The 19864-nt window shown below is 40.4% G+C and overlaps 1 protein-coding gene across 1 annotated transcript; it reads right to left on the reverse strand.

Annotated features, from left to right (window-relative positions):
* Positions 1 to 7983: 7983 nt before the first annotated feature.
* On the reverse strand, positions 7984 to 17023 carry LOC138768695 (zona pellucida-like domain-containing protein 1). The gene is made up of 10 exons (XM_069946648.1): positions 16957 to 17023; positions 14213 to 14309; positions 13901 to 14127; positions 13196 to 13383; positions 12323 to 12395; positions 11841 to 11938; positions 10394 to 10480; positions 10137 to 10296; positions 9216 to 9300; positions 7984 to 8039 (listed from the first exon to the last, which is right to left on the reverse strand). Exons 2-10 carry the CDS (start codon positions 14298 to 14300, stop codon positions 7984 to 7986), a joined length of 1062 nt encoding a protein of 353 aa, XP_069802749.1. The 5' UTR covers positions 14301 to 14309; positions 16957 to 17023.
* Positions 17024 to 19864: the final 2841 nt, after the last annotated feature.

Genomic DNA, 19864 nt, shown 5'->3' on the forward strand with positions numbered 1-19864 from the left:
GCTCACAGTTTTTCAAAACTGTAACTTGGTTTAAGAGCATTCCTTTGGACTTCCGGTTCCGGCGCGTATGGGATGGCAGCAGTGTGAGTGAGCTCCTCCACCCTCCGCTCATAATATCGCTCCCCGCTCTGACTCCTGACATTACCGGCCCTGCCGGACCACATCTCTGACTTCTCTAAGTGCCGAGGAGTCGGAGGCACCACTTCATTAAGCAGGGAACCAGTTATACACCTCCCCATAAGCCCTCCTTCATTTACCTCACAGCTCTGTCACAGGGACACCTAAGATGGCGCCGACACGAGATGCTGCTGCTGAGGCACACACAGAGGAAACACATACCTCACAAACCCCAGTGCCGGACCTCTGTGACACCATGATACCAGGACTAAATATGTCTTGCAAGGCACTGGCAATTCAAGGGACCAAAATGATATTAAATGACATAAAATCCTCTCTTGAGGCCACTATAGTTTCCTCCCTAGCAACCATACAGGGAGATATAGCAACGCATACCTCACAGATTACTGAACTTCAGGAGAGAGTCAGCTTGTTAGAAGATGAAATACATTCTACAAAAATAAAACTACAACAGAATATGAATGTCACAGCCTCATTGCAAACAAAGACTGATGATCTAGAGAACCGCTCTAGGCGCAACAATTTACGTATTATAGGTTTACCTGAATCCATTCCAGCCATGCAATTACATGCTATATGTTCTCTAGAAATTCCCAGTTATTTCTTTCTCTTTATTTCTTCGCGATAATGCGGAGTTTGCGAATGCTCCGAACATTGGACAATACGAAAGAAGTGAAGTCCACATCTCACTTTATTCGCTTAGTTTATATTGTTAACTGTTTTATTCTTAGGTATATCACCTTTAGTTTGTTTGAAAATGCTACATGCTATCCTCTTTTTATGCCTGAAAGGGTTACCCACTATATAATTGTGCTTCCAGGGTCTCTTCTTAACACCTCCTCTTCTATTAATATTTTATGAAATTAATCACTTGGAATGTTAAGGGACTACTTTCCCCATCTAAGAGGACTTCTATACTTAAACATCTTAAGAGACTTAGGGCCGATATAGTATTATTGCAAGAAACACATTTAACTGAATCGGATTATTTTAGACTCAAACGTTTTTGGGTGGGTGCTGTTTATGGTTCACCAGCTATTAACCGTAAAGGCGGGGTAGTTATTCTTACCCATAAAAATTTAACCTGTACGGTATTATCTGAATATCAAGATGATGAAGGCAGGATATGTCATCTTCTTATTGACACTCCAGCGGGCAAATATAGCATATATAACGTTTATGGTCCCAACACTCAGAGACCGGATTTTTTTATAAAAAATTGGAAAACCTCATTCTGCAAGATGACAATAATCTTAAAATAGTTGGTGGAGATCTAAATACTGTTCTTAATACAACTGAAGATAGAAAAAGAACTAAGACCCCTACTGTATATACTTCATCAGATAATATTTTATCCAACTTCCTTAAGTCTACCTCCCTATCTGATTCTTGGCATCATCTACACCCAGATGGTAGAGAATACTCTTTTTACTCTCACTCCCAAACGGCCTGGTCAAGAATAGACTACTGTTTAGTGTCACCGGACTCTCTTGGCAGAGTAGAAGACTCTGAAATTCATGATATAGTAATTTCGGATCACTCCCCTGTTAGTTTATAATTAAGAGACATTTTTCAGAAGGGATCCGATATTATTTGGAGATTTCCTTCTCATTTAGCTAGTGATGAATCATTTATCAAACTATTAAAAAAATGGTGGTCAGACTTTTATTCTAACAATGCTCAACATACACAATCCCCAATACTTTTCTGGGAGACTGCAAAAGCAGTTCTAAGGGGCCAAATAATTTCTTATGTGGCTGCCCAGAAACGTGAAGCACGTAAAAACTATCTTCAACTTTCCCAAGATCTGCGCTCTACATACACTCTTTTCCTGTCTTCCCCTACAGATGACAATAAATCTAAATGGACAGCAGCTAGACAAGCTTTCGAAATTGCACAGGAAAAACTCAATGCTATATATAGAGATCAATACATATCCCGTTTATTCCGCTATGGTAATAAATCAAGGAAAATGTTAGCTAACCTTGCTAAAGGACGTAGACCTACTACACATATCCCTGCTCTCAAAGATACAGCGGGTAATATACAAAAAGATCCTAAAGTCATATCACAACTTTTACAACAATTTTACCGCTCACTATATTCCAAAGATAGGCTTGATCTAGCTGCTGGTAAGAACTTTCTAGAGTCATTAACTCTACCTTCTCTTGATACCCCTTCTCTTGATTCTCTCAACGCCTCAGTCACATTGGAGGAAATTACTGCCACTATCTCTACACTTAAAAATAACAAAGCTCCAGGCCCTGGTGGCTATAGTGCGGAATTTTATAAATCTATGTCTTCTGTCATCTCCCCCACTCTTCTTTCTACTTTCCAAACTATTCTGACTGACCATCACATGCTCCCCTCAGGAGATACTGCATATATCAAAATACTACACAAACGGGAAGGATCCGACATCTCCTAATTCGTACAGGCCACTCTCTTTAATAAATGTAGACCTAAAATTGTTGGCAAAGATTATGACCAATAGATTGGCAGACATCCTACCATCACTAATAGGCAGCCATCAAGTTGGCTTTATAAAAGGACGTTCTGGTGTCACTAATATAAGAACGGTACTAGCGGCCCAGTCTGGTGTCCAATCTGGGGGTCGTTCCAGCCACTCTCCAGGTCTGTTGGCAATTGACGCCAAAAAGGCTTTTGATAATATCAGCTGGGAGTGGCTGGACATCACCTTAACAAAATTTGGTATCACAGGTCAATTCAAAGATTTTATTTCCACAATATACACATCTCCGAAAGCTAGAATTCATACCCCGGGTTTCCTTTCAGATAGCTTTCCCTTACAAAAAGGTACCAGACAGGGTTGCCCCCTATCCCCTCTATTGTTCAATTTGGCGATGGAGCCTCTTGCTAGATATCTTATTTCTTCTGACTTTTTCTCAGGCATACGGGTTGGTTCCCAAGTCATCAAAGTTACATGCTTTGCTGATGATACTTTAATATATTTAGATAACCCAGATCTACATGTTCCGGCAGTATTAGATGCCTTAAAATTTTTTGGTTCCTTCTCTGGGTATAGAATCAATATACATAAAAGTCAACTTCTTTACCTAACTCCACATAAGAGGTCTACTTCGGGTCCTGCGGAGGTCTCCATCGCTAAATCCTATATTACTTATCTTGGAATCCAGATTGGCAGGACTCCCTCCTCACTATATTCCCTGAACTATCGCCCTATAATTAAGAGAATAAAACAAGATCTCCAGAGATGGGAATCTCTACCATTGTCAATTCTAGGACGTACCCACTTAATCAAAATGATGTGTTTTGAAAAACTGTTATATCCAATGCAAACAATACCCCTTTCACTCAAACATTCTGACGTTTCCCTACTCCAATCATATTTCACTAAATTTATTTGGCAATCAAAGAGACCTCGTATTGCCTATTCCACTCTCTGTCTCCCTACTTCTAAAGGTGGCGCTCAATGCCCAGATATTAGATTATATAATTTAGCCGCTCTCTTTCGCCATGCTAAAGATTGGATTATGAACACGTCATATTTCTCCAGTATTTTAATTGAGAAAGCTTTAGCAGCACCTTGGCCTTTACCCACCCTGCTACATGCTAAATTACCAGAACTACTCCCAGAAATTAAGAGAAGTGTTATCTTTAAAGACACCATTGCCACATGGAAGGCGATACGAAAATTATATGGTTTACCCTTTTGCCTATCGAAAAGATTTCCTCTGTGGCATTCACCACTTTACCCACCTGACTCAGACAAATTAGATTACTCAGAGTGGCAGAGTGCACATGTTTCTTCTGTTGGGGATCTGCTGGATACTAATTCCAACACTTTCTTATCATGGGATATCGTCAGAACACAATTTAAATTGTCCTCATTTTATTTACCTCAATACGATTCTATAATTGAATTTCTTACTTCCAGAGTACGGGACATAGTAGAAGCAGAAAGTGATATAGAATTTGATAATCTATTCCCAACACCACCGGTACAATTTTTTCAGAGGATCTGACCCAACATATATTGAGAGGATCTCAACTAATGCATTCTGCCACTCCTAATGTGGTTCTACATGAAATACATTTCCGCTTTATACACAAGGCTATATATGCCTTTAATATTCCTTTTTCCAACTCCCACACTTCTCACATAAACAGTTGCCCGAAATGTTCACTTCCTAAAGCAGACTTGTTTCATTGTGCCTGGGCCTGCACGCGAGTGCAGGAATATTGGGACTCTGTGCGGCTCTATCTTTTATCCACTTGGGGCCATGCCATACCACTTCTCCCTCTTAGTTATCTTTTTCATTTTATTGATATAGACTCTACTACTCCCTCTCCTAAATTACTTTCTTCTAAAGGAATTCATTTAACTCTATTAGTTTCCCTGAAATGTTTATTAAGACACTGGACACTGGATACTCTACAAGACATTTCTGAGGTAATCTCCGCTCTGAAGGAGATCTTTCATTGGGAACTTTTGGATGTATTGCGCACCAAAGAAAAATCAACAAAAACATTTATGTCCAAATGGACACAATTTCTAATTCATGATTTTACTATAGAAGAGAGAGACGCTGTCATTAATCAATTTAAGGACACTGATTGGTATTGCATGGCCGCCCAAAAGGGAACTCTGGGAGCACTCCAAATATCTTAAGCTTTTCCCTTTCTCTGTTAAAGACAATTCTCTCCATTCTATTGGTAGCATATTTGAATATCTGACATCTATACCATGTTTTAAGGTGATATTATAGGTTACGGTTTTTCTACCTATGTTTTTGGTAAGACTACGTTGTATTGTATATGATAATATGTCTTTTAAGGTTATTACAAAGGCTCATAGTATCTGTATGATATTGTAAACATACAATCCTTTGTTGCCTGTGAGCGACTTTCTTTTTGAATATGTAATGAATTTTCAATATGTATGTTCAAATATTACATAAGCCACTAATAAAATATCGTTTAAAAAAAAAAAAAAAGGAGCATTCCTTTGTTTTAAGAGCTCCCTGTACTGTGTGGGAGGGGGACTGGGTGAGGGGAATTGTCTGCACAGCGGGGTCTACAGCCCTGTACTCTGACCCAGGAAGTCTCCCTCACCTACCAAATCATAGCAGATGCACTTCAGGCTGGGGCTTACATCAGGGGACAGGACTGTGGAGGTAATCTCTCCATAGCTGTAACCCCTCCCTCCCCAGACAGAGAGTGCTGCATTATGTGGCCACATATGTCCTGCTCATTCCTTCATGCTCCCACCCTCTCCATTTCTGCTATAATCTGCCTGCACTTACAGTCAGCTATACACACTGCTTCTGTCATTGTCCTCCTGCACAGCTCTGTGATTCTCACTTTCTGAGTGGTCCATGCTAAACACCCCACCTTCCACATTGTTTTCATGTGACCACATAGACCTCAGACAGCAGCCCTGCTTCTTTATTCTAGCCTGTTATACTACACTACTGCATTATGGGGACCTGCAGTTCCATCCTGTATCTACAAAATGCTGCTGTGTTTTCAGGTTTATGCTCTTACTATATATTATACTCCACATGCTGATTGCTATACTGTACAGTAACTTATAATATCACATATTCAGCTGTTTCTGAATGTTTGTTTGTTTAATTTATTTTACATGTTATTCAAAATAAAAAATCATTATTTTTGGGGTGTGGAACCAATTGTCTGCATTTCAATTATTTCTTATGAGAAAATTTGCTTTGGTTTGAGTGATTTGGATTACAAGCACGGTCCCTGGACGAATTATGCTGGTAATCCAAGACACCACTTTATATCCCACACCCTAAACCAGGACAGCACAAGATGCAATGTGTAAAGATCCCAAGCTCCTCCTCTACATAATGGTGACAATGGTGAACACAGACTGGTAAGAATAATGTTACAAGTGCACTATAAGGCTATGTTCCCACACTGTATTTTTGCTCAGTATTTGGTCAGTATTTTGCAACCAAAACCAGGAGCGGATTGAAAATAGAAAGGCTATGTTCACATACTTTTGAAATTTAGTGGATGGCCGCCATTTTGATGGCAAATAATTGCTGTTATTTTAAAACAACAGCAGCCTGTGTTTTCAATCCACTCCTGGTTTTGGTTGCAAAATAGTGAGCAAAATACTGTGTGGGAACATAGCCTAAAGGAATAAACAGCTTTCTGCTATCTAGCACTACTATGTTAGTTCTCTGATATATAGTGCTATGCTGCCATTTCAGTTTCTTGTCATTAGTTGGTGGGAGCTCATCTCCGTTTGTTATGGGGCCCATTGAATGCTATTTATACCCCTGCCTTAGAGCAATGACATTGGCCTGTTAGGGTGGGTTCATACTGAGGAATTCTCGCTGATAATGTCCGCGGAATTCCACTGTCTGTCTGCCCGCACGGCCGCACGCCTTTCTGCCGGCACCATAGACACCATTCTATGGGCCGGTGTATTCCGCTATCTGCCGAAAGAAGTGACATGTCACTTCGGCCTTAGGCTGGGTTCACACTACGTATATTTCAGTCAGTATTGTGGTCCTAATATTGCAACCAAAACCAGGAGTGGATTAAAAACACAGAAAGGATCTGTTCACACAATGGTGAAATTGAGTGGATGGCCGCCATTTAATGGCAAATATTTGTTGTTATTTTAAAACAACGGCTGTTATATTGAAATAATGGCAGTTATTTACTGTTATATGGCGGCCATCCACTCAATTTCACCATTGTGTGGACAGATCCTTTCTGTGTTTTTAATCCACTCCTGGTTTTGGTTGCAATATGAGGACAACAATACTGACTGAAATATATGCAGTGTGAACATAGCCTTACTGTGTATGTGTAATTGTTAGTATCATGATGGTTATAATGTATGTTCAGAGACTCATAGTTAACAGACATTAAAGCGGTTGTCTAAGAATGCTTATTTTCTATACATGGTTTGGGGGGGGGGGGGGGCATTGAAAATAAAAAATAAGTCATACTCACCTACCTTGATTTCCCCAAAGCTCCTTGTCTAACATCACCTAGTCCCCTTTCATCACTGCTTCTTCCCACTTGCAAGATGAGCTGTCTCAGGAGGAACTTTCTGCTCAGCCAATTACTGCCCACATACTGTAGGTGTTCTGCATCAGTCAGTTATTGGCTGAGCAGGAAACAGTGACAATGCAATCAGACTAGGAGCTTTGGGAAATCAGGTGAGGTGAGTATGACTTTTTTTCATGTTCCTGACGACCCTTTTAATGGCTGCCCCAGCACATAAACAAACCTTTTAGTAGTTCAGGAGGCAACATTCTGTGAATTCCAGCCGCAGAAAGACCTGTCAGTTCACACAGTGAAGCGAGCGTCTCCGGCAGCTCGCTTTACTGTGTGCTATGGTAAGCTCTGATGCCGCCGGAAAGATAACCCGGCCGGTACTTAAGTACCGGACGAGATGATCCGGCCAGAGACCGGCCGTTCCGTGACCTGGCCGGGGTCACGGAACAGCCGGTCTCATACGTAGTGTGAACATAGCCTAAAACTAAACTGATTAGTTGCTAAGGATTATTGCTCCCCAACTTTGTCCAATTTTTTAATTTTGGCCCACTGTGTATTTGAGTTTGACACCCCTGGTCTATAGGTTCAGTATGTTTAAATATGGCAAGAAGAAAAAGAAGAAAGCATAAATCAGACAGGTTATTTGGCAATGTTTAGGCTTTATTACATGAGGAATCATATATAATTTACACAGTGAGCTTACACCATTGTACACAGTCATTAGAATTCATATATGATTATTATATTGTTTTATATTATATTCTTATTTTATTTATTTTATTGTCTTATTTTCCAGTTTCTTCTGACACCAAAGATGTTTTAGAGCCACATTCCTAGGATGCCAGCGATTATGAGACCGAGAGTAAGACTTGTTCCTGTTTTTATAAGAAAACAAAATATGAAACAAACTATTCATATTGTAGGAAATCATTATTGCAATTATTACACAATTCATGTCTTTGGGCTGTATCTCAACAAAAAAAAATCAGGCCGTTTTTATTATACAAAAAGCTTACTTTAATTCAGAACCCGAACAAAATTAAATTCTTGAACTAGGTAACTATAAAAGAGAAATACAACAATTTTCCCATTTCTATTCTATGTGAAACAGTTGACGAAATCAGCACAAAGCGATAATCAGCCGAATTGACCCGATTCGACCAATAATTGCTCCATGTAATAGAGACAATGATCAGCCGTTGAAGCGATCACTGGCTGATCCTTTCTTTAGGTCCATACCTAAAATCACCGACTGCTCATCAATGCGTGTAATAGCGATGCGTGGTCGACAACTGATGGCTGCAGATGGACAGGTGGTCCTGGACAGTGATTTGCTGAGCGGCCCGTCAGTTCTGACAGACTACTCTAAAGCTGCAGCCGTGGGACCGAGGAGGAAGAAGAGCGCAGGAGAACACTGGGAGCATGGAGAGGTAATGTAAATTGGGCAAGGGCTGCACGGACATCGCTAACGATTATCGAGTAAAAAAAATAAGACATATGTAACCATATAAGTGCTAAGAACTGAAGAAGTTATGAATAGTGCAGCATTCTCATTGACTAAATGTCACAAATAAATACCACAACACTATATAGGCCAAAAAACAAAATGTGTATTGTTGGAAAGGTCAGGGTAACTGGACATTACAGCAGTCGGACAAGTCCTTTTGACAATTATATTAATTCTCAGGCCTAGGACTATATTATAGTATTTAGCTAAAGAGTGGGCAGGGTTAAAAGTTGGATCCATGCCCTGACTCCTCTGCCACATAAGACGACCTCAGGATTAAAAGTGACTCATGGTAGGTACAGATACTGTCAGGAGCTCAGGACTGTTGAGTTATTCCTCCAAAACAAGAATATGACAAAGAGTGTAGTACATGCCCTATCTTTCAACATTTGAAATTGACCATGTAAAGATGTAGGATGCTTACCACCACTGGAAACATTGGGCCCTTGGTTTGTCGGCCCTGCAAAAGAGTTGACACCTAACGTCATTGTGTGCTTTATTACAGAAAGGCTTCTTTATTCCAAGGACTACACAGTTAGGTTACCATTGATGTTTATAGGTCCACCAGAAAGCATCACTTGCTCTGCATCAGCACCAGCCTGTCTCCTCTTTCTGGAGCCTGTGCATATCTATAAAGTGGTTAAATAAGGATGTTTTTACATTTTTATTACCACAATTTTGTAAAGGAGCATTAAACCAAAAGAATAATACTATATTAAGGGCAACTTGTTAAAAAAGAGCTGTCATTTTCTATGGCAATATCTCCTTTAAGTCCGCCCTCCCCCGCTTAAATCATCAATGCCCCAAGCCCAACGTCCATGGTTTCCACATCTTGCACTGATGATGAATAATAATAAGAGCAAAATAGCTGAAAGTGGATTGCAAAAAATAGGTATGCATTAGAGATGTGCGATCCTCGAGCACGCTCGAGTCCATCCGAACCCGATCATTCGGCATTTGATTAGCGGTGGCTGCTGAAGTTGGATAAAGCCCTAAGGCTATGTGGAAAACATGGATATAGTCATTGGCTGTATCCATGTTTTCCAGACAACCTTAGAGCTTTATCCAACTTTAGCAGCCACCGCTAATCAAATACCGAACGATCAGGTTCGGATGGACTCGAGCATGCTCGAGGTTCGCTCATCCCTAGTATGCATTGATTAGGCTATATATTAGGCTACGGGTTAGGCTATATATTAGAACCACTGCTCCTGCTTCCATAGTTGGCCACTAGGGGCAAAGAGACCACTCTATCACCCAATGAGGATTAATTGTAGCGTGGCCTTATTATAGAAGGGAGTATGTCTATAAATTGCCTTGATGTACATCAGTCCTGGTGAGAAGTCATAAAGTCAGACATTGCTGCATATAAAGATCAATAGAATCTGTTTGGACATCAGCAGATGTGAATAACACAGACTGAGCCCACCTTAACACAAGTATGTTGTAATTTGTGGCCACTTACCGGACACTGGTCATACTGACAGAGGCGGGTGAAGCAGTGTAGATACATTGGCGATGCTTTCTGACCATTATACTGCACAAAGCGGAAAGCCTCAAAACTAAATCTGGCATTTGTGGATTTACTATTTAAAATAATGGTAGTCCTGTTTTGTACTTGGCAGCTGTAACATATCAAGAGGGATATACAGGCAGGATTAGGGCATATCGCTAAGGTAATAGTGACTGCAATCTATTTAAGTAAAGCCGGCATTACGTTACCCTGTGAAGAAGGCGTAGCTCCCATTTATTACATCTGCCACAACAGGGCTAGGGGTGGCAAAGCATTGATCCAGATGAACCATATAGCTAAAATAGTAAGAAGCAAGGTATGAAAAGCAATGGTGCAGCACTATCATACAGATATGTTTATGATGTATTTGATGTAAATGAACCCCCAGACGATATTTTCTAACATGCCTTTACTTTGCCCATTTTGTAGATGATCTTATTGGATATGTTAAAAAAAAGCTGCAGACAGAGATCTCTGACTGTTGCTTATCTCTCCCTGAGCAAAGGAGTTGGGCAGCGATTTTCCATAACGCCTAACCCTTGGGAGAGTCCCATACATATAAGGACCTTTAAAGGGGTTATCCAGCGCTACAAAAACATGGCCACTTTTCCCCCCTCTCTTGTCTCCAGTTCAGGTGTTGTTTGCAATTAAGTTCCATTTACTTCAATGGAAATGAGTTTTAAACCCCACCCAATCTGGAGACAAGAGAGGGGGAAAAGTGGCCATGTTTTTGTAGCGCTGGATAACCCCTTTAAGGCCCTATTACACAGGCCGATCAGGAGGAGCAAACGAGAGCTGACCTGTCCTTGCTCCTCGTTCTCCGCTCACTGCTGGTGCTATTACAAGAGCAGAGAGAGAGTGGGTAAGATCAGGGGGGCACAGGGAGCTGTGGGAGGGGCTTCCCAGACAATCTTTAGATTGTCAGGGGAACCAACAGGAGATAGCGGAGGTCTGCTGCCGCCGCTCCTATTGCTCGGGGTGACAGCTAGCAGACCCTTGTTATCACTGAAGAATTTTACAACATGTTGAAAAAACAAGGATCAGCCAACATCCAACATCGTGCATGTCGGCTGATCGTTGTCTTTTAACCCAAGCTATTACACCAAGCGATTATCGTCCGTAGCAGCCAATTACTGGCCAAATGCGGCCAATAATCACTTGGTGTAATAGGACCCTTAGTCTGTCACTGATTATTCAGGTGTCCCCCTTCAGATACCTAGAACTGAAAGAAAAGAAGGTCTAGAGGGACAAGAACTAAACTTTATATTGTACAAATACATGTAGATTTATTTCTTTAGGGTGCGTTCACACCTACAGGATCTGCAGCAGATCTGCAGCAGATTTGATGCGGTGTTCAGTTATTTAAATGAAATCTGCTGCAGAAAATCAGCTGCAGATCCTGTAGGTGTGAACGCACCATTAAGGTGTTTTCTTTGGTTGCTGTGATGCAGTAACCCAGCACCACCCCTACACAAGGCTTCTGGCTCCATATGCTGTGTTTACACAGGGTAACCATGAGCCATCACCTTGCGTATAAGCTATTTACGGCCTATACTGTGGATAGGTCATCTTTGGGGTTTCTCTAAAATAAACCACTTAAACAGTAACATAGATATAAACAAGAAATGGCTGTATCACATGTGACACATGTTGTACCTCATAGCTGTGTTATTACTGGCTACTTGCACATATATTTTTGTCTTCAGTTCAATAGGTGGGCCCTTTGTAGTTGCTTCTGTAGTGAAGTTTTCATCCTTCAAAATTAAAATTTATATTGTTCAATTAATAAGAATTGCATGTTAACTCCTGGAGCATCACATTAAGTAACAGTGTCATTGTCCCCCTTAAACCACTAGAAAGAGGAAGGAGAAGTGCATGTTCTCTCTCCGTCTGATTTTTTTAGTTAGCCTGTGCAGTCCATTTTATGCAGTAGCAAGTGAGATAGGGAGAGAAGCACCTAACCGTGCACTTCTACCTCCTTCTTCTAGCAACCAGTGGGGTGTGAACACCCAGAATGCAACTGAACAATACTTTTGACATAAAAAAACAGTCATAAAATCAATGTATCTTTCTTATAACACAACAAAATGGAAAGTCCCTTCTGATAACTCATAGCAATGCCTTTTGATCACACATACCATGAAAATCTGCATGCGCAGAGTACTGAGGAAGCTGCCATTGTTGTTGTTAACTGCCACTGCTCCAAAGGAACTATGGAAAAGCAACAGATGTCAATGAAAAAAAAGTAATATAGTAGTACCTAGGTGACAATAGTACTGGACAGTTTATGAAGGCCCTTTAAATGTCTAGAGGTAAGTGGCATTATTACAGGGAGCACTTTAGCAGATATAAGGTCATGCATTTGCTCTTTTGCAATTAAAAAAAGGGTGGCATCATTTCACTAGAAGTAATAAGGCTTTAAAGGGAATGCGGGGGCTGCCATATTGCCTGGGCTGATCCTAACAGCATTTAGCGACATGCTTTACAGTAAGACTCATGGGCATAGACAAGAATAGACAGACTTTGTCCCCTTGAGATGAAGGTGAAACATTACTAAGCATACTCTGTGACCTTTGAAGAGGTCATGCCACCAAGAGCTGCTATTGTCTCCTCTATCTACTGATGTCACATGATGATGCAATGCTGTACAAATCAGTTTACAGCAGCCTCCTCTTATCACCACAGACACAACAGGAAATATCAGCTTAGTTTTAGCCCCAGTGGTGAGAATAAAAACTGCAAGATATCAGGATTTTATAATATAGATAGAAAATTAGAAAAACTTCACCTAAAATTGTTTAAAAATATGTTTAACATAAAAACATTATTTAAACAATAAGTCATTTTCTGATTCCCTTTAAGCCACACATTCCCTTTAAGCCTCCATACTTTCCCCAGTTTCACCACCATGTAATGAGGTCAAACCCATCTCACTACAGTACAATAACTCTACGACAATCCCAATAATCAGTAGACTAAATGAGAAAATCCTTTGCATACTGTACACTTACGTGAACAACCGAGTGTTGTTCATAAGGTACTGCATCGGGTAGTGGCAAGAAAAGTTGTAGTATAGGTTTGTGCTGTAAGACACAAGTCCCATTTCTGCTAATGGCATTGAGTCCACAAATCCAGAGATGGTCACTGCTTGGACATTGGAATACTGACTAAATACACCTGTGCCGACTTCATTTGTAACCTGTGAAGGAGATAGAGTCATATTGTTATTGTTCCTGCATGCACATAAGGTGTGTGTGTGGGGTGGGGAATATAGATAGATAGATAGATAGATAGATAGATAGATAGATAGATATGTGCTATGGGGCCCAGTCCTTTCTAGTTACGCCCCTGAAATGATCAAAATCTTTGTCATGTCCAAAGATTTGTTAAATAAGAGTAACATTTAGGGATGGTCCGAACCGAGTTCGGTTCGGGTTTGTACGAACCCGAACCCTCGGTAATGATTCCCGCTGTCCCGGGAGGACCGCCTGGAAAACTGGGATACAGCCATAGCCATAGGCTGTATCCCAGTTTTCCAGGCGTTCCTCCCGCTGGATCCGCCCGCTCCACGGAGCGGGCAGACAGCGGGACTCTGCTGCCGAGCGTTCGGGTTTATATGAACCCGAAACCTCGGCAGGTTCGGACCATCCCTAGTAACATTTTAAGAAAAGCGATAAAATATGGTCTACTGACCTCTTAATACTATTACTACTCACCTGAATGATATTTCCACATGTATTACTGATGGAATCATCAAGCTGCATGTTGAATTTCAATAGTGGAGGATCTGTTGAGTTATCCATAAGCCCTAAGCATTCTGTGCGGTTGTGTTTCCCATTCAGGGCAAGCCCCTCGGGGGGAAAGTTGGCAAAATAAACCGGGCAGACGTTGATGGACAGCTGAATGCCTGTTGTCCCACATGTAACGGTCATATCACTGTTATCTATAATGAAGACACATTAGTAGACACATGATGGTTAAATAACATCCAGTTTACGTTAGCAGCTGATACAGTTGGTTCACCTTACCTGGTAGTCGATAATATGCCAAGGAGCATGCCTGGCAAATATTGGGCTGCAGAAACAGGAATATAACTAGGATAATGCCAAGGTACATCTTCAATTTCTGTGGATACAAAATATTTCCATGAAACCCCCAAAGATTCTTCAAATTTATTATTGCCCAAAAAAAAAACAAGGTCAGAGCATGTAGGACCCCTAAATAATGGTGACGGGGAGTTATTTACTGGGGATCAAGAGAACCTCCAGTGCCTGATGGATTACACCCCAGAGTTCTTAGGGAACTAATTTCTGTAATTATTGCACAAAATATTTAGTGATTCTTTGGTGATTGGTATTGTGCCGAGGGACTGGAGTAAGACAAATGTAGTGTCAATCTTCCAAAATGGCTCTAGGACTTCCCCAGGTAACTATAGACCCGTAAGCTTAATGTCCATTGTGGGGAAACTTATAAGAGACTACATCCAGGAATATGTAGGGGGTATTATAAGTGATAACCAGCATGGTTTTACTAAGGAATGAAGCTGTCAAACATCTTTGCAGACGACACCAAGCTTTGTAGTACAGTACAGTCTATGGAGGATGTGCAGATGTTACAGGATGACTTTGACACTTTAAGTGTTTGGGCGTCCACTTGGTAAATGAGGTTCAATGTGGAAAAATGTAAAATTATGCACCTGGGTACTAATAACCCGCATGCATCATATGTCCTGGGGGGAGTTACTCTGGGAGAGTCACTGATGGAGAAGGATCTGGGTGTACTTGTAGATAATAGACTACAGAACAGCACACAATGTCAGTCAGCGGCTTCTAAGGCCAGCAGGATATTGTCATGTATAAAACAAGCCTGGACTCTTGGGACAGGGATATAATATTACTGCTCTATAAATCTTTGGTGCGGCCTCATCTGGAGTATGCCGTCCAGTTTTGGGCATTGATTCATAGATAGGACATCCTCAAGCTGTAAAAGGTACAAAAGCGGTAAACTAAACTTATAAGGGAAATGGAGCATCTTAGTTACGAGGAGAGATTAAAAAAATTACATTTGTTTAGTCTGGAGAAGAGACTTTAAAGAGAGATATGATTAAATTATTTAAATATATAAATGGCCCCTACAAGAAATATGGGGGAAAGATGTTCCAGGTAAAAACACCTCAAAAGACAAGGGGGCACTGCCTCCGCCTGGAGAAAAAAAGGTTCAATCTCCGGAGGCGACAAGCTTTCTTTACCATGAGAACTGTGAATCTGTGGAACAGTCTACCACAGGATCTGGTCACAGCAAAAACAGCGGAGGGCTTCAATACAGGCTCAGACCAAAATAACATAAATGTATTTGTATAGAATATACCCATCAATCCATCCCCTTCTTGGTTGAACTTGATGGACATTTGCCTTTTTTCAAACATACAAACTCGTGTAAGATCTTGATTAGATAAAAGTCAGATGCTTTATTCTTTATATTAAAAGGTGGAGTACACTGAATGAAATATAAATAGTATGTGACTCATTTTTTAAAAAAATAGCATGTGAACACTCTATATCCTTTCTTATCTACATAGTATTCTAAATCATGACCATGATTAGGAATCTTGAGTGGATTGGAAACACATTGGTTTGGCTCTCTACAATATAATTTTATTTATAGTGTGCACCAGAAGCTAGTAAGTGAACTTGTACATTGTAAAAGGCTGGCTGCTTACACCTAGATAGTGTGTTCTTCTTGTCTGATAAAAAACAATGAATTGTAATATTCACAGAATACAGATTCAGCAGAACAATATTCTTCTATGAATGTGTCTAAGACAAAGGAGAAAAAAAAACAGACTCACTAGAGGCATGATGTGAAGAAAAGTGGTAATAGTTTATCTAATCGAGAAAAAGTACCATAAATTCTAATATATACAATTCAGAGCCCTACAACTTATGAAAATTAGTTAAACCAGTATTTTAATATATATATATATATATTAATAATAAACAATAAAATCCATCCCCCATATACAGTGATGATGAATCACTTACCAGAACAGGAATGATTGTTAAAACTCTGTGTTTGTCTTCTCTTAGAATCTGCGGGTTTGGTGCCCAAGATATTTATAAGACACATTAGAAGGATAGAAAGTGTAGAATTGTACTCGAATATGTAACTGCAGACAAGTATCAGCTGTAATTTCATCTTTGTGTATTTTTTTTTTTTTCAGGACAAAAGACAATTAACAAATAAGGAATCATATTTCTACAGGGACAATTCTCCATTACAGATATCAGCTATAACTGCAATAGGAATATACACCACCATCAGCCGTAATATATAAACTAGACTGATGAAGTAAACATGGATGAAGTGTCAGGGGGTGGGATATATATCAGGCAGCAGATGAACAGCAGTTGTGGCAGTTGATGTGTTTGAAGCAAGAAAAATAAGTGTAATGGTGCCTTTTCACAGAGCGATTATCGATCGAATTTGTGATAATGATCCCATTTGAGTAGTAATCGTCTCGTGTAAACACAGAAAACAATATAAAATTATATAAAAAACAACCGCGCTCCTGATAGACACAGCTATTCGTAAAAATACCAGTGTCCGTATAGCTGCAGGCTACCAACAAGTGGTTACTGCTCCCACTCAATAAAAATATAATACAAAGTAATAATGATGTTGTGCCGCGCTAAAAAGTTACCATATTGTGCTGAAATGGTTAACTACTTCACATAATAACATTCATGTGCTTGTAAGAGCTAGAGTCACTCACCACATTGGTGTACTGGTTGTGCTCTGACTTGTGATCCTCCGTATCGGCCAATACTGCATCTGATAGGTTTTTAGTTTTCTTTCAAACTCCTTTAAAGTCCCTTGAGTCAGTTAGAGTTCTCTACGTCCTTTATAGTTGTTTTTAACTTCTTTGCAAAGCGTGCGCCCCGGCCGGTGGCGCGTACAACCGCTTGTTGGGATAATCCTGAACGGAGTCCTCTGTGACGTCACAGTACGGATCGCTGTAGGAGGCAAAAAAAAACAATCAAGCGACAAGCCAGAAATCGTTCCTTGTGATCTTTCAACATGTTCTCAAATCGTTGCTGGTCGTTCCCTAAAAATTTGCAGATCGCTTCGTCTTTCACATATTCATCCTAATGTGTGAGATGGACTTAAAGGGGTTAACCAGAGCTACAAAAACATGCCCGCTTTTGCACCAATCTTGTCTCCAGATTGGGTGGAGTTTGAAACTCAGTTCCATTGAAGTAAATGGAGCTTAATTGCAAACCACACCTGACCTGGAGACGAGAGAGAGGGAAAAGTGGCCATGTCTTTGCAGCGCTAAATAACCCCTTTAAGTGATCTTAAAACGATCACAAAAACGATTTTTTCAAACAATTTATCTCTTTGTCTAAATACTGATCGTTATAAAAATCAAATCGTTTCCTCGCCCGGCATGAGGTATCATGCCAAGAGCGGGGAAATGTTTGAATCTTTACTGCACTGTAATAAGAGATACATCCTGCAACACTGTAATATATTGATACATCATGCTGGATGGGGAAACAATTCATTTCAAGAGGGACAGCCTGTGACAGAGCTAACAATCTAGCCTTAGTCTGGGTTCACACGCTGTAACTGTGCGGCTGTATTTTTTATGCGGCTGTAAATGTGCGGGTGAAACTACGGCCGTGGGAAAAAATAGACATGCGGCTCAAAACATACGGTCATTTACTTGGAAATCTGGTTCAACTAAAAATAACAAATAAAATGTTAAGAAAGTGATGGAAACACCTCTGGATGCATCTGGGAAAGCAGGGAAACAGTTTACATGAATTGCTATTACCGGGGTTTGCGATCCTCTGCACTATAGCCGATGTCTCTCATGGTTAATATATTGAATTAATAAAACACATTTTCTTTGTAATAAAGTCCCTTTTATTGTTCAATAATTAAATGTAAACGATTCCATCATTTTGCAATTAAATATACTGTTAAAATAAATATATATATAAATAAATGTATATTTATATATATATTTATTTTTTGACAGTATATTTAATTGCACAATGATGGATTCGTTAGAATTAAATTATTGAACAAAGAAACTGTATTTATTTAAACGAAAATGTGTTTTCTTAATTAAATATTAATTAGTACAGGAAGCTCTATAAGCCGTTAATTCATATGCCGGCAATAGAGCTTTCTGTACTAATCATCACTTAACTTTAATGAAAACATCAAATGTTTCTTCTAATTATGTTATGACAATAACATTATTAGAAGAAACATTTAGAATTATATGTGCGCTCAGCTGATTGGCTGTTCGGCTGAGCGCACATATAATGAGCCGGTCCGCAGTACAGTGACTTCATTGTGCTGCGGACCAGCGAAGAGGACACATCGGGACATCGGATGGTGAGTATAGAGCTCTCCCCACCCCCTCCCCGGCACTGCACCCCTCCCAGCAAGGAAGGGGGGTCACTTAACCCCTTCCTTGCTGGGATGGGTGCAGTCTGACATCAGTCTGGCCCCCAAGGGGTTAAGGGGGATGCAATACATCCTCCCTTAACCCCTTGGGGGCCAGACTGTAAGCAGCGATCTGTAAAGATGCTGCATACTGTAAGGTGCACAACACCGCTCACAATGATGGGTGTTGTGCTCCTGTTTGTGTGTTTTTTGTGTGTTTCTCCCTTTTTGTTTTTCAGATATCGGTATCCTGGGGATTACGTCGGATTCCGTGGACTACGTCGATGACCAGCGGTTGTTCTTTGAATTTTTTTTAATAAAATGGTCAATGAGGGGTGTGGGGATGTTTTTATTTGAATAAAAAAATTTGTAAACTTGTGTCTTGTCTTTATTTCTTTACTTTATAGACTTAGTAGTGGAAGCCGTCTAATAGACGGAATCCATTACTAAGTTGGGGCCTAGTGTTAGCCGGTATAAAATGGCTAACACTAACCCCCTATTATTACCCCAGTACCCAATGCCACCAGGGGTACTGGGAAGAGCCGGGTGCCAGTGGTCCCGGAGCGTCAAAATTGGCGCTCCTGGACCGGGCGGCAGCAGGCTGGTAAGATTTAGGCTGGGGAGGGCCTAAAACAATGGCTCTTCCCACCCTGGTGTTACCAGGCTGCTGTCGTTTGGTTTTTAACCCGGCTGGTTATAAAAATAGGGGGGACCCTATGCGTTTGTTTTTTTTTAAATAAATAAATAATTAAAAAAAAACGCATAGGGTCCCCCCTACATTTATTTATATATCTATTTTTTTTAACAGTATATTTAATTGCAAAATGATGGATTCGTTAGAAATAAATTATTGATCAACGAAAGTGTCTTGATTACAAAGAAAATGTGTTTGATTAATTTAATATATTAACTATTAGAGGCATCGGCATTCGGCATCATTGCCGGCTATTTTTGAAGTACTCCGTACGGACCGCCTGTCAATCCTCGGCCGCATGTTCAGCCGCAAACAATGGTCTTGTTCATTTTTTACGGGTCCGTTTACGATAGGGCCGTAGATTCAGAGATAGTGTGCACTGTGCAGCCGCATATCCTATACTTCCAAGCATACACACGAACCACCAAAAATACCGCCGCACAATTACAGCCGCAAATACAGCCGCACTCTTACAACGTGTGAACCGAGCCTTAGGGTATAAGCCCACACACCGTATGCGCAGCGT

The sequence above is a fragment of the Dendropsophus ebraccatus genome, chromosome 12 (assembly GCF_027789765.1).
Source record: "Dendropsophus ebraccatus isolate aDenEbr1 chromosome 12, aDenEbr1.pat, whole genome shotgun sequence".
Lineage (NCBI taxonomy): Eukaryota > Metazoa > Chordata > Amphibia > Anura > Hylidae > Dendropsophus > Dendropsophus ebraccatus.

Excerpts from the sequence above, each read along its gene's own strand:
- LOC138768695 (XM_069946648.1), bottom strand. The coding sequence starts at position 14,300 with ATGTACCTTGGCATTATCCTAGTTATATTCCTGTTTCTGCAGCCCAAT. Across the intron at positions 12,396-13,195 it reads AACAACACTCGGTTGTTCAC|TTCCTTTGGAGCAGTGGCAG; the intron begins GTAAGTGTACAG and ends GCTTTTCCATAG. Across the intron at positions 11,939-12,322 it reads TGCGCATGCAGATTTTCATG|GATGAAAACTTCACTACAGA; the intron begins GTATGTGTGATC and ends TTAATTTTGAAG.